The sequence below is a fragment of the Centruroides vittatus genome, unplaced genomic scaffold, assembly GCF_030686945.1.
Source record: "Centruroides vittatus isolate TY-2023 unplaced genomic scaffold, ASM3068694v2 contig_918, whole genome shotgun sequence".
Lineage (NCBI taxonomy): Eukaryota > Metazoa > Arthropoda > Arachnida > Scorpiones > Buthidae > Centruroides > Centruroides vittatus.
This window is the reverse complement of record NW_027122605.1, coordinates 219,354-232,737: the sequence shown is the minus strand read 5'-3', so window position 1 is coordinate 232,737 and position 13,384 is coordinate 219,354. Positions and strand designations below refer to the sequence as shown.

The 13,384-nt window shown below is 31.3% G+C and overlaps 1 protein-coding gene across 1 annotated transcript; it reads left to right on the top strand.

Moving 5' to 3' along the window:
- The first annotated feature begins 6,052 nt into the window (after positions 1-6,052).
- On the top strand, positions 6,053-12,134 carry LOC136984435 (solute carrier family 22 member 6-A-like). Its single transcript, XM_067281410.1, has 10 exons — positions 6,053-6,321; positions 7,939-8,357; positions 9,770-10,000; positions 10,079-10,275; positions 10,345-10,587; positions 10,680-10,814; positions 11,007-11,104; positions 11,188-11,311; positions 11,410-11,482; positions 11,554-12,134. Exons 2-10 carry the CDS (start codon positions 8,013-8,015, stop codon positions 12,016-12,018), a joined length of 1,911 nt encoding a protein of 636 aa, XP_067137511.1. The 5' UTR covers positions 6,053-6,321; positions 7,939-8,012; the 3' UTR covers positions 12,019-12,134.
- The last annotated feature ends 1,250 nt before the right edge of the window (positions 12,135-13,384 follow it).

Here is a 13,384-nt window from a genome sequence, read left to right as displayed (position 1 = left end):
GCGGAACAGCCAGGACCAAGAGGAGAGAGAGCTTCAGGTGACCAGGGTGGTAAACGTTGTGGGTGATAAGCTCGAGGAGATTGTATCGTTTGGCTATACACTATTTATAGTTTGAGTAAGAGAGAAAACGTTTTCTGTATTATTAGAAAGACGTACAAGATTTTGCTTATTGATTTGGTTATTACTTTACAATTAGATAACTTTTGTTCGGGTCAATTACCCCATTATTATGTAACCTCTTTTTGTTTCCGAAAACGGTGGGTTACATGCTTATATTAATTTAGTTAGGTATAGTGCATTTATAAATGAACTAATGTAATTTCAGATTTTAGCTAGTGCAAACTTATAAACATTACACGTTAAAACTAAAAACAAGTAGGCTTATTATATACTCATTTCAACTAGAAAATAAAGGTACTGAACAATTTGAATTAAAAAAAATTGCCACAGCTGTTTTTAATAAGACTTTTACTTTCAGACAAAAATTTTTTAGTTAAGAAATACGTAAAAACACTAGTTTAAACAAACAAAAGAAAACATACCTTTTCAAGCAATATTACTTCGTTGTTATTCATGACTTTTACTTTGATATCAGGAGAAACCCAGCCACTTGTTAAATAGTTATGGGCCTCTAAATATTTATACCCTTTCATTTGTGACAGGGTGTAGAAATTTGTTATCAAAACCAAATAGTTTATAATGTCACCAAATTCTACTTTCGGCCACAACTCTTGATCAACGACGAAGTCTGAAAAACTGGCTTCGTATGGATCGCCTTCACATAACGAAATTTTCTATTCATAGAGAGCTGCATCTCGTCCTATTAGATTGCTAGAATAGCCTGCAAGAAAAGAATATTTTTAAACTTTATTCATGATAACAGAACAGCAGTATTTTTGAACGTTTAAACTAAAAAAAGGCCTCGTCCCTCACCACCCGGTCGCCCCATTGTGGGCCTGGCCGAACCCATAATGGGCCTTCTAAAAGAGGCCCTCTTAGTGCCCACAGGGCGGAAAGAGTTAAAAAAGAAAGACAATAATGAAATTTTAACATGTTTAAATTAAACTATATACAAAACAATACTTAAAAAGGGTGACTAGAAATATACCATTCCAGCAAATGAAACCTTTTTCTTTTCAACTCGGTTTCGTAACCTCTTGATTCTTCTATTTCCACGCTGAAGCTCCATGGCAATTCCCAGATTATCACAAATTTCTTTGGCAGGTTACTGCATTAATCACTTGCTCGTTGTTTTCATCTAGAAATGTTTCTAAATCTCTGGGTTTTGTATCACATTGTTCAATTTAGTAACTGCGAAATCCAAACTGGAACCGGTATTACAAACAGAATAGGCACATCACTTTTCCAGTAGATTGCAGTGATTTGCAGTGATTTTTCCAAACGTTTTCGGCTTTGTTTGAAGCCCATTATGGGTTCCGCCAGACCCACAATGGGACGACCGGTGGTGAGGGACGAGATAGAAACTCTGTGGAATGCAAGGAGAGAAGCTGAGTGTTATAAAAAATATTTTTCAAAAATCGTTAGGGCTGCATTCCACCGGGTACCTATTTCGTCCTTCACCACCGGTCGTCCCGTTGTGAGCCTGGCAGAACCCATAATGGGCTTGATAAAAAGATGATCTTGGTGCCCGCGAGGTACAGAGTTACAAAGAAGAAAAAAAAAAACACTAAATGTTGATTAATATTCGTACGTTTTGAAAGGGAAACTCCCATTTATAAAAAAAATAGTTTTAAAAAACTGTTCTGCGAGCACTAAGTTTGTCTTTTTTTATGCCGGTCACGGGTCATAACTCCATTAGGGTCGATTTACACACAACTGTGACGTGCCGGCACAGTGCAGTCAGCATCGATAAATATCACACACAGCGAATCAGAATTTCATGTATGACACTTGTATGATTGACAGAATACAAATCACGTGTTATAGATGAAACTCTGATTGGCTATGTGTGATATTTATCGATGTTTATGCACCAAACGGTCACTGTGCCGGCACGTCACTGTTGTGTGTAAATCGACCCTTATAGTGCTGACCAAATCCGTTTCATCATCCACTCGGACCTGACATATCCGGGACAGATTGTATATGGAAATTACCGAGGTTTAAAATAAATTCAAGCTACAGTAGAGCATCGATTATCCGACTTAATTGGGGACGGGTTGGTCGGATAACTGAAAAGTCGGATAACCGAAAAGTATGAAAAAAGACATTATTAGTATAGTGTATTAGGCCTGGTTTAAATACTGGCCTTCCGCTCATGGTCGAGCCAGTGCTGCCAGCTAAAACATGCAAAAATTTAACAAAAATAATATTAAAGTAGCCAAGACATAACCAAATATTGTAGCGCCACATCACTAGCGGACATTTGAATTTGCCGACTAGAATGCGGTCGGATAATCGATGCTCTACTGTATTTTTAAAACGTTTTAACTTTTTACCTCTCCATTGTTACTTGTAGCAAGTTGTGGCTTGAGACTCAATTGTACTGTACTTCGATAAGTCTGGCGATCTTAGAATAAAGTAAAAAAGTACCCAGGGTGCACACAGTTACTATTATTGAAGAGCCTTGACACACAAATGTATATACAGTAGAGCATCGATTATCCGACCCCGATTAACCGACTTATCGGTTAACCGACCGCGTTCTAGTTCTAGTCGGCAAATTCAAATGTCCGCTAGTGATGTGGCGCTACAATATTTGGTTATGTCTTGGCTACTTTAATATTATTTTTGTTAAATTTTTGCATGTTTTAGCTGGCAGCACTGGCTCGACCATGAGCGGAAGGCCAGTATTTAAACCAGGCCTAATACACTATACTAATAATGTCTTTTTTCATACTTTTCGGTTATCCGACCAACCCCAGTCCCCAATTAAGTCGGATAATCGATGCTCTACTGTACAGTACTTTTAATTTTTATATTAATTTTAGTTATGCATTTCAGTTCTCTATTATGTTTTTAAACCTTTTTTTCATATCACATAATATATTTTTAAACAATTAGTGATTTCTTCCTCAGTATTCCTCACTGAGCTTTCATTCTTTTATTTTCCTCTTTCATAAATGCCATGTTCTTTGGAAGCTTGTTTAATGCGATTACGCAACTCTAATTAAGCCGACATTAGTGACGAAAAACATTCAAACTAAACTTGAAAAGTAAAAAATATGAGAATAAACTATATACATTATTACTACTTCGCATATCGTTAGCAAATATTAGTTTAGCATTGTTTTTTCCCCTCCGCTCTGTGGGCACTAAAATGGTCTTCTTTTTGCTTAAAAAAAGGGGTCCAGTATGGGTTTGGCGAGGTCCACAATGGGACGGGGCCGGAGTTACCCGAAAAATTTCTGGACGTTTTAGACCCGTACAGATACGATTTCGAATCCCCAGAGCAGTGGGCTGCCATCTTATCCGCTCGCTCATCCGGACGTCTTATTTTAGTACCTAGTGTACTAGGGCTATATTGGTACTCAGCAGGCTTAAAGTCTGCACGCGGCTCGCCGGAAGCCTACGAAATTCACTTGCTGCCCGCATCCAGGAAAAAATTACTCATCATTAGTGTAAAGCGGGAATAAAATGAAAGGAATACAAACAGAGACGTCCTTTTATTGGACATTTTATTCCCTACAATATATTGTTAATATGCAAATTCTGTCGGCCAATTTTTAACTCGTTTGTATCTTCTTGGAAATAAGATTGTCAAGACAAGCAATAAAAATAAATTTTAAATTAATCATTTTTTTAAATTCTTCCATAATTTCGACACATGTTTTTAATTTGTAGACAGCTATGATATATTTCTATCGATAGTTAGATCAATATCATATACAGCAGGCCTACAGTATTTCTTCTCATTTAAAAAAGATAATAGAAAGTATTTCCGCTCCAACTTAAATTAATTATTGGAGAATAATAACTTTATTATTCAAATACAAATTATACTATTAGTTAGATAAACATTCTTACGATTTACAGCATTAAACATAACAATTGACCAGTTTTGTTTACAATTGCATGCTGAAAAACGCGCATAAAAATCTGATCATCCTTATTTTCGATTTTATAGGCTGACGTCATTTTTCAGTGTTAGAAAAACACAGTAAAGAACTCTAAATTCTGGCTTACTCGTCAGTCACCGGAAAAAACCGTTAGTCATACTGTTAGTCATTATTGCGTGAAGAAATAACACTTATCATATTTAATGATACTTCATGCGATAATCCCGAAAATACCATTTTACTATCTACGTTTACACTATAAATAACTTTGGGTAATTATTATTATTAGCGAAAGGATAAATAAAAGAAAGTATAAATGAAAATTTTAAAATAATTAAATTAAAACATTATTAGAGCGCGTAGAAAATTTTTAACAAGCAAAATATTTAAAAAATTATGTCTATGACATTACTATATGGTTACATAAGTGTACAAGTAAGTATTAACTAATAAGTATATGATAGAATAATAATATATACGTAAATATAATTAATATAGACATTTCAAAAGATATTTTCCGCCGTACGATGTCACCAAGTTCAATGATTATAGAAATAAATACATGAAATCGCAGACACACGAGGATGCATTATTCAAACAATACAACTCTACGAAGATAGGTCTATTGATCACGCGTGATTTTTTTTTTTTTCATAAATTTTAAAACATTAATCAACTTTTTGACAGTCTTATCGAAGATAAACAGTGATTTCAGACTAAACCCTTTAAAAATTCATTTAGGTTTTACCAAGCGTTTCTCTTCAGAAGGAAAATTCGATTCATCTCCAGCTTCGAATCATTCATAAACGGAGCGTGACTCGACTTATTCAACATTTTCAATATGACAGATCTTAAACATTCGCTATTAATCTAGCATAACAACTATTTATTACGGAATATTAAATAATTTAAATATAAATATTTAACGTCACGAAGCTATCTAAAGATTTGACATTTTAATGTAAATTTTGAAGATGCCGACATCGATTTGATGTAGAGAAGCATCGAACATTAATCAAAATTTTAATATCGATATGAATGAATGATTTTATAATAAAATAGTAATAATTTTGATTTCGGAACAAGTGAATATTTTTAAATATATTTTAATATAACATTTTTTTGTTCTTCTTTTTTAATTTTTTCAGTCGTGAATGTCTGATTCAATTATGCCAGAAACTGAAAAGATCGTAATGAATATGATAGACTTTCAGGTTTTATTTCTTGAAACTTAAATTTTGTTTAGATTTTATGAATGCTAAATATATTTAAGAATAGATAATTAATTATTTATACCATTTTCTTTTATAGTTAAGAGAACAATACAAGGAAGAGATTTGGAAAAGTTACAGTCTTCCAATTTTTTTTTCTATTGATTTTTTCCTAAATACATCAATTTTTAATTTAAGTATGAATAATTTTATTACTCATACTGAAATTTTTTAAAATGTTTTATCTGAAATTTTATTACGGATTCACTTTAATAATTCAGAAATGGATCAAAAGGGCATCGCCCAATAAATCTGTTTGTAATCTTTGTGTTATGTTTCATTAACACACGTGTAATTGTAAATGTAATACAAAGTTAAATTTGATTTTTTTTTAAATTATTGACAAATACATTTAGTAAATTATAATCACAAGATATAATATTCTATTTTGCTTATTAAATTTTATTCAGATTTCAAAAAGTAATGTTTACAAAGACATGACAGACAAAATTAGTAATAAGAAAACTAATATAATCTTTAAAACTTGCAAAATCAAAGAACAAGTAGGCTCGTTCTTCTAGGACATTTCTATTATTTAACAAGGATTCACTGAATAGAGTGTCGTAGAGAGATAATTTCTCCATTTATCGAATATAATTGAGATGTTTCAGCTTCTAGTTATAGACTCAATTAACTAATTTCTATACAAATTCTATAAACTATTACTAAATAAAATTTTTTTTCTTTATAATTATTTTAATAGAAATGTATATTTAAGAAATTATTGTTAATAAACAGCAAAATTCTCCCAGTATTTTTTTTTATCAGTCGTGAAACTCGACGGAATCAATTAGCTGTTTCCAAGACTTGTTTGTAAGCAATTGTTGATGATATTTGGGAAAGTGCAGGAAGTGTTTCATTCTCAGCTGTTGTCTATTAATCGAGTGATGAGGAGAAGGGCAATGTTTGCGTGATGTTTCCACGTCACTGTATGTGAGGTTGAGCGTGACAGGTGAGCATGCGGCCGAGTGACAGCCTCGTGGAGTCATTCTTTCCACAGATTCTCGACTTGGATGAAAACATTTGCTTTGGTGAGTCTTGTTTTTATCTGTTTATCTTATTTTTATTGTGATTCTTCTTTAATTTATTATATTTATCTTTGCCATTTTTTAAAATATTAATTAAACTCTCGGCAAGTGTAATGATCTTCAAGTTTAAACGCCAATATTTTCGACATTTTTACGCAAATTGTTGACATTTAAACATTCTATTTTCGGATAATGTAAAACAAATATTTATATATAATAATTTAAAATTTTATTTAAAGAAAAATATTTTTATTAATTAATGTATTATGGATATTTTATAATATGCATATAGTTGTTGCAATTTTATTTTCTACTACTCTTTGTTTAGTTATAAAAGAAAGAAAATTTTTCTTTTTCTCTCTTTTAAGCTTCAGTTTCTTTTTTAAAATATAATTTTCTAGTTCGTATATTAATTATAATAATTTTTCCATAATAAAACACGAAGAATAATTTGATTTTGACATGTTAATGTTCTAACTTAAATGCATTAAGTGAAGCATCCTACTTAAGCTACACATCAGTAGGCAGATATAATAGAGCGATGGAAGTTAGGCGATCGACAAGGTTTAATGCATTCCATAAATACGAATTGTTTATGTAGGTCTGATGATGATGCAAAATAGGACATGGAAATTTAAAAGCTAATAAAATCCTTATCTACAATAAAATATTATTGAAATTTCTGTCATCAAATTGATAAATTAAAAAACATTTCTATTCAATGTCAAGTAGTTTTAATGTTTCCATTTTTAGTAATAGTTTGACAAGTAAATTACCTGATTAAACTTTTACTTGATACGAAATTCAATTTTTAATAATATAATTTCTCGTATCCTATGGGGCGATGTAGACCATATTGACCTTTTTCTTAAAGGAAAAAAAAATTCCTGGCTCTAAATAAACTATAACTCATTTATGTGGGATCGTAATTGCGTGAGAACAATAAATAGTGCAGTAATTTACGGTCATATAAATTTAGAAAAGAATAGCAAATACTCTGTTTCTCTATTCTTCGATTCTATTCCGTTCTGGGAGATCCTCCTTATCACGATTCACCGTTTGCCCTTCGTATTATTTGTAAAAAGAGATGAAATTTAATATAAAGGGGCCAAAATATTAAAAAATATATATGTTAGTAATTATTATCCTATTTAAAATATACGAAACAGCAAATATCATTAAGCAATTTTTGCATCTACGTACGAGAAAATCACGAAATTATTTGTAATAGCGACACTTGTGATTTTATTAAGTCTCTCGGCACTTAGTTCCGCTTTTTTTGGGGTGGAGGCCTCCGGTTTCGGTTCGAAGCCTTTCTTTTTAGTATAACTGCAAAGAATGAATCGAAAGAAGGGCGTAACATAGTTTACATGACGTCATCCGTAACACGCAAGAGTCACGTGAATTGCAAGAGAATGTGATTCCGCTTAATTCACGCCCGTCTCTTATCGAATAGTCTATTAATTTTAAGGCACGAAACCGCTTCCAGATTCTAATTAAGCTTTTATTTAAATGCAAGAAAATTTGTATATTTTTTCGTATTAAAAAATTAAATTCATTATTAAAATATTGTTAAATAAATCTGAAGACATAACATTTATAACAAATAATATTTTTCAGGGAAGATAAACTTCGGCGATGAATTTGACACAGCAAAGCAGGAGTAAACTGTTGGTTCAAAATTGAAAATCAATATGTATTCGGATCTGGATCATGTATTTCTCATCTTAGGATCTCCAGGAAGATATCAACTGTTAGTAGGATTTTTAGTTTGCTGCCTTCAGTTACCGGCATATTTTACAGACATTCTGTTAGAAGTGTTTTCTTTTACTCCACCTCATCGATGTCGAGTGAAACCCGATGGAAACCGAACTTTAGGTGAAAGCGAACTGAGACCTTTGGTAGAAATTAATGGAAAAAGATTATTTTCTTCGTGCAGTAGATACGTCGATCCTAATGATAAAAGTTTAGGCACAGAAAATTGTCTAGAAGGTTGGGAATTTCTGTTACCGCAAAATGATTGGAGCGTCGTTGTGGAGGTGTGTACTTTTCAATTATTATTATTATTATTATTATTAATCAAAATTATATGCATAAAATCAAGTAGCTGTAAGACTTTTGTAAAAGAGAAATGTATTTTAAAGAATTAAAATTCATTTTTTCAGTAATATATTACGTTATCACACACTTTTTCGCGATTTGCCTAATTTTATTTCGTTTTCCATTCTTAGCATGTTCATTTTTTTCCTATATTTTTGTTCGTGAAATATTATTATTCCATAAATTATTATTTTATTGCATGTTGTATCCACGACAAGGCCCGTGCGCAGGATTTTTAAAAGGGTGGGTTTAAAAAACACGTTATTTTTTCATAACGTAGTTTATTAATTTTTCCGATATAGACAATACAGTAAAGAAGAAGAATGAACGGGTTCAAAGTATAAATTATTTTCTATTTGTTTTAATTTTTTTCCAAATGGCTTTCCCATTTGGAAAGAATTACCGTGCATATTAGGGGTTTAGGGTTAAACCCGAAACCTCTATGTCCTGACTCCAAATCCCGTGTGCATGACCTTGTACAGTACATGGTATGCTTAAACTTTTCTAGTTTCTTTATTACAAAACGTGCAGGGAAATTTATACAAATGCAATAAAATCTTTTAGAAAATAAATTACAAATGCTATTTTTTTAAAATCATTATTGTTATATAATTTGTCTGTAATTATTTATAATTACTTTAATTGTATTTAAATTCAAAGTATTATTTACTGTATAATGTATTCTATCATTACTAAATTGCTTTCTTTAAAAAGAAGACATCTCAGCATGTTATGCTTAAATTTTATTAGATTTGTTATCTTTTAATTATAACTTATGCAATAACAAAATAATTCTTTTTGACTTTTTTCGTCTTGTGGGCCTTTTCATCATATCCATCATGATTTGGTCAGGTCCACAATGGAAGTGGCAGAGTGATGTCGGGGACCAATGTATACGGCCAAACCAGTGGCGTAGCGAGGGGGTGCAAGGGGGTGTATCATGCACCGGGCACCACTCGCAGAGGGGCACCCAAATGGTCTTCAAGACAAACTATATATGTTTCTGGAGGGGGAGGGTTTTTTTTTTTTTAACTCTTTCCGCCCTGTGGGCACTAAGAGGGCCTCTTTTAGTAGGCCCATTATGGGTTCGGCCAGGCCCACAATGGGGCGACCGGGTGGTGAGGGACGGGGCCCGACATATCCGAACGGACCACCCCCCGAAAAATTCCTGGGGATTATTCGACCCGTTCGGATTCGATCCCGGGTCCCCCAGAGCGGTAGGCTGCCACCTTTACCGCTCGGCCGTTAATGGAAATGAATAAATTTATAATTTTTAAAAATCAATACGAAAGAACATATCGATGATTATTTTAATTCAAAATTTTATAATAAATTGTTTAATTTTTTTCAGTGGGAATTAGTCTGCCAAAGAGAATTTTTGGCCAAGTTGCTACCTTACGTATACAACGGAGTGGCCATCGTTGGTTGCACCCTCATCGGTTGTTTAGCCGACCGTTATGGTAGAAAAATAATACTTTTATTCGCTACATTTCTGCATTCTGCGCTCTCAATTGCGTTATATTTCCCACCAAATTACACATCGTTTGCTACTCTTTATGCCATAGACGGAATATTTGCTTTGGTATGTCTTCCTTTTTTGATTTAATAATATTTAATATTGAAAATGTTACTAATATTCAGTTTGTTATTATCTTTTTAGAGTATTCAATGCATTTCTTATATTTTGTTACTGGAAATTCTTCCGACTCCATATCAGTGGAAAGCGGCGGCATGGTTAGCTGCAATCAGGCCTTGTAGTCTGCTTATGTCGTCACTTTTGGCCTGGCTTATACGCCATTGGAGATACGTACAACTAGCTGTGGCAGTTTTAGCTATCGTCCCGCTTGCATTCTTTTGGTATGTTGCCAAAATTATTTACAATAACGAATATTTTAATTAAAAATTAATTATAGAATTTCATCGAAGGTTGATACCTCGTTCTCTTCATTGGTTGGTATCAGAAAATAAATTATCGGATGCCGAAAACGAAGTAGAAAGAATTGCTCAATTTAATAATATTAGTGTTCGTCCAAGTTTCCGTCTACAGCTGCAAAACGCCTATAATGTCATCAGATCATCCGGAGGAACGTCTTACTCCCGTCATAGTCTGGAAGTCATATTTTGTTCGAAACGTCTCAGAAGATATACTTTTATACAATATTACATCTGGTAAACTGTAAAACTTATATATCCTAACTTCTTTATATAATTTATATTTTATTTATTTATTATTTTGTAAAATGTTTGAAATTTTCTACTAGGTTTTCAATGGCTTTGGTATCTCAAGTAACAATAGATGATGTTCCTGCTTTGAAGGAAAGGAAATATTTAAGTCTCTTTGTAGAAGGTTTAATAGGATTAGGAATGATCATATTCATTTATTTTCTTGTCGATAGGTTTGTTAAAAATTGCTAAAAATGATTTACATTTATATTCGCTTGCATCAGATTATTATTATTATTTAACTTTTCAAGTAGTTAACGTTTGAATTTAATTTAACATACTTTAAATATAAATATATTTTCTTCAAATACAAAAATATTTTTGTAGTTAAAAAATGTATATATAAATTTTAATTATATACATAGGATGGGATGCAAATTTATCCAAGCATTTTTATTAATTGGATCTGGAGTTTTGTGCATAGCATCTTCCATTTTAAGTCATTATATCGAACCACTTAAAGGTAATGCATAAATTTAATTATATATTAAAAAATTATGATAAATAATAATCTTAGTTATACAATTTATTTATTTTATATTTTAGATAGGGACGAGTTAACTATGGCTCATATCCCTGCTGTTTTCGGATTGCTAGGAAAAAATGCCATTTGGGCGACATTCTCTTGCGCTTTCTTTCTTGCTGTTCAAATGCTTCCAACAGGAATAAGGTTTAAAAATTTAATTATTTAAACTCTCTATTTAATTTATAAATTTTAAATTCACGTTAATAATAACGATTTTTTTTTTTTAAATTAAACAAAATTAGAGTTCTTGGATTATGCATTTGTGTCCTATGGTCCAGAACTGCCCAACTAATAATCCCGCATTTATCAGAATTGGTTTGTTTTACTTTTCTCTAAAAATTGCTAGTTTAAATATTGGATTTAACAATGCTCTTATGTTTTGACAGGTAGGAGACGAAATGAAGTTTTTGCCTTTATCATTAACGGGTGCCATGGTTTTAATAGCAGGAATTTTGACATTTTTGTTACCGAACTGTTGGCGTCGACCTCTTCCTATGGTAGCAGACGAAGCAGAGGAAGAAGTCAGCCATTTTGAAATCAAAGGAAAATCCGTATACGTCCCTCCAATGCCACCTAATGATATTATAAATGGAGAAGATACGTTAAAGACGATTAGTGATGGCATCGATTTTCACAAAGGAGCCAGAACGCGAACGGAATGTTATATTCAAGAAGACGGAGCGGATAATGAATCTCGCTTGACCGATTTAGAGGAAGAATTAACGAAAATTTGGGAACAGAATACACATCATTACTGTAGAGATTCAAATAATTCTCACGGAAGAGATCTCTACGTATTTTATCATTCCGATGCCAACAAGAGCAGAAATACGAGAGAAACGGGACTATAAAATAATTAAAATTTATTTATAAAAATTATATTAAATTTAATATATATTTATATTAAAATAAAAACTTTATTTGTAGAATATTTATAGTTATTGAAATTATGTTAAATTTACGATTCCAATGACCGTTAACAATAAAGTTGATTTTCAGATTGTATAAGTTAATCAAATGTAGCTAATGAAATACAATATTATGAGATATTTTATTTAGAATGTTTGATTTGAAGTAAATGTTAAGAATTATTCTTATAAAATTTATACAAATTTTTTACACTTAGATCTAAAGTTTAGAAAAATCTTGAATCCCAAGCTTGGAACCATAATCTTCTCCAATTAAATTCCCAAGCTCGGGGGTCATATATATAAATATTTATTAATATTGGATAAAATTTATAAGTAAATTATACGATATACACAAGTCTATATGTATGCGAGGTATTGATATAGACTTGTTAATCATAACAAATAAACTTCATTAATTCAGAGATTTGTCAACTCTAAATTTTATAGGAATCAATTTTATATTTTATATAATTAATTTTTATAGGAAAGAATATATATAAGATTGCAAATAGTTTAGTTTATTTTAATTAAATACATAGAAACACGTAGAAAAATTTTAAAGCTATATAAATTTAATTTTGATAATATGAAATACTAGGCTAAGTAGTTTAAGGCAAATTTCTTTATTGTAATTTATATGTACAGTACATACAATTCAAATGTTATTCAAATTCATTCAAACAGTTGTTTTACATTAACGTTTGAAATGGCATCTTTACTTTAAATTAACAAATAATAACAAAAGATTTTATACAATAACTAACCTTTAAATGGGACACATCCTGAAAACACGAATGTTCACAGTTCAGTTCATTCAGATAAAAATCTATGCAAATAGTTCTAAGGACAACAAACAAAGGGAAAGGAGAAAAGAAGCAATTTCTCAGTATTTTTAATGTTTTAATTGTTAAAATTCTAATATTAAAAAACTCTTGACAACTTGTTTTAAGTTTTTATTATACTTTTTGAAATGTTTAATAGTACTGTTAATTTTATTAAATTTAGTATTAAACATATTAAACTATTTAAATGATTCTCGTCCGTTGATTTTGTTTAACAAAATTTTGAAAAATTTATAAAAGTCGAATATGATAATTTTTCATTCTTTTAGCCCCTTGAATACTGAGATGGTCCATTAAAATTTAAAACGTTTATCTCTGTTTAAAAACTCTTTATAAATATATATAACCTTCGTTCGATTTTCATTCACAATGAACAAACATAAGAATTAGTGGATTTGTACGGGTTTATTAGCAATGTCATTCAAATAAAATCCAGCAACGAATTGTGTAACTTTCCAGACGAA

Excerpts from the sequence above, each read along its gene's own strand:
- LOC136984435 (XM_067281410.1), top strand. The coding sequence starts at position 8,013 with ATGTATTCGGATCTGGATCATGTATTTCTCATCTTAGGATCTCCAGGA. Across the intron at positions 11,105-11,187 it reads TTATATCGAACCACTTAAAG|ATAGGGACGAGTTAACTATG; the intron begins GTAATGCATAAA and ends TTTATATTTTAG. Across the intron at positions 11,483-11,553 it reads TCCCGCATTTATCAGAATTG|GTAGGAGACGAAATGAAGTT; the intron begins GTTTGTTTTACT and ends ATGTTTTGACAG.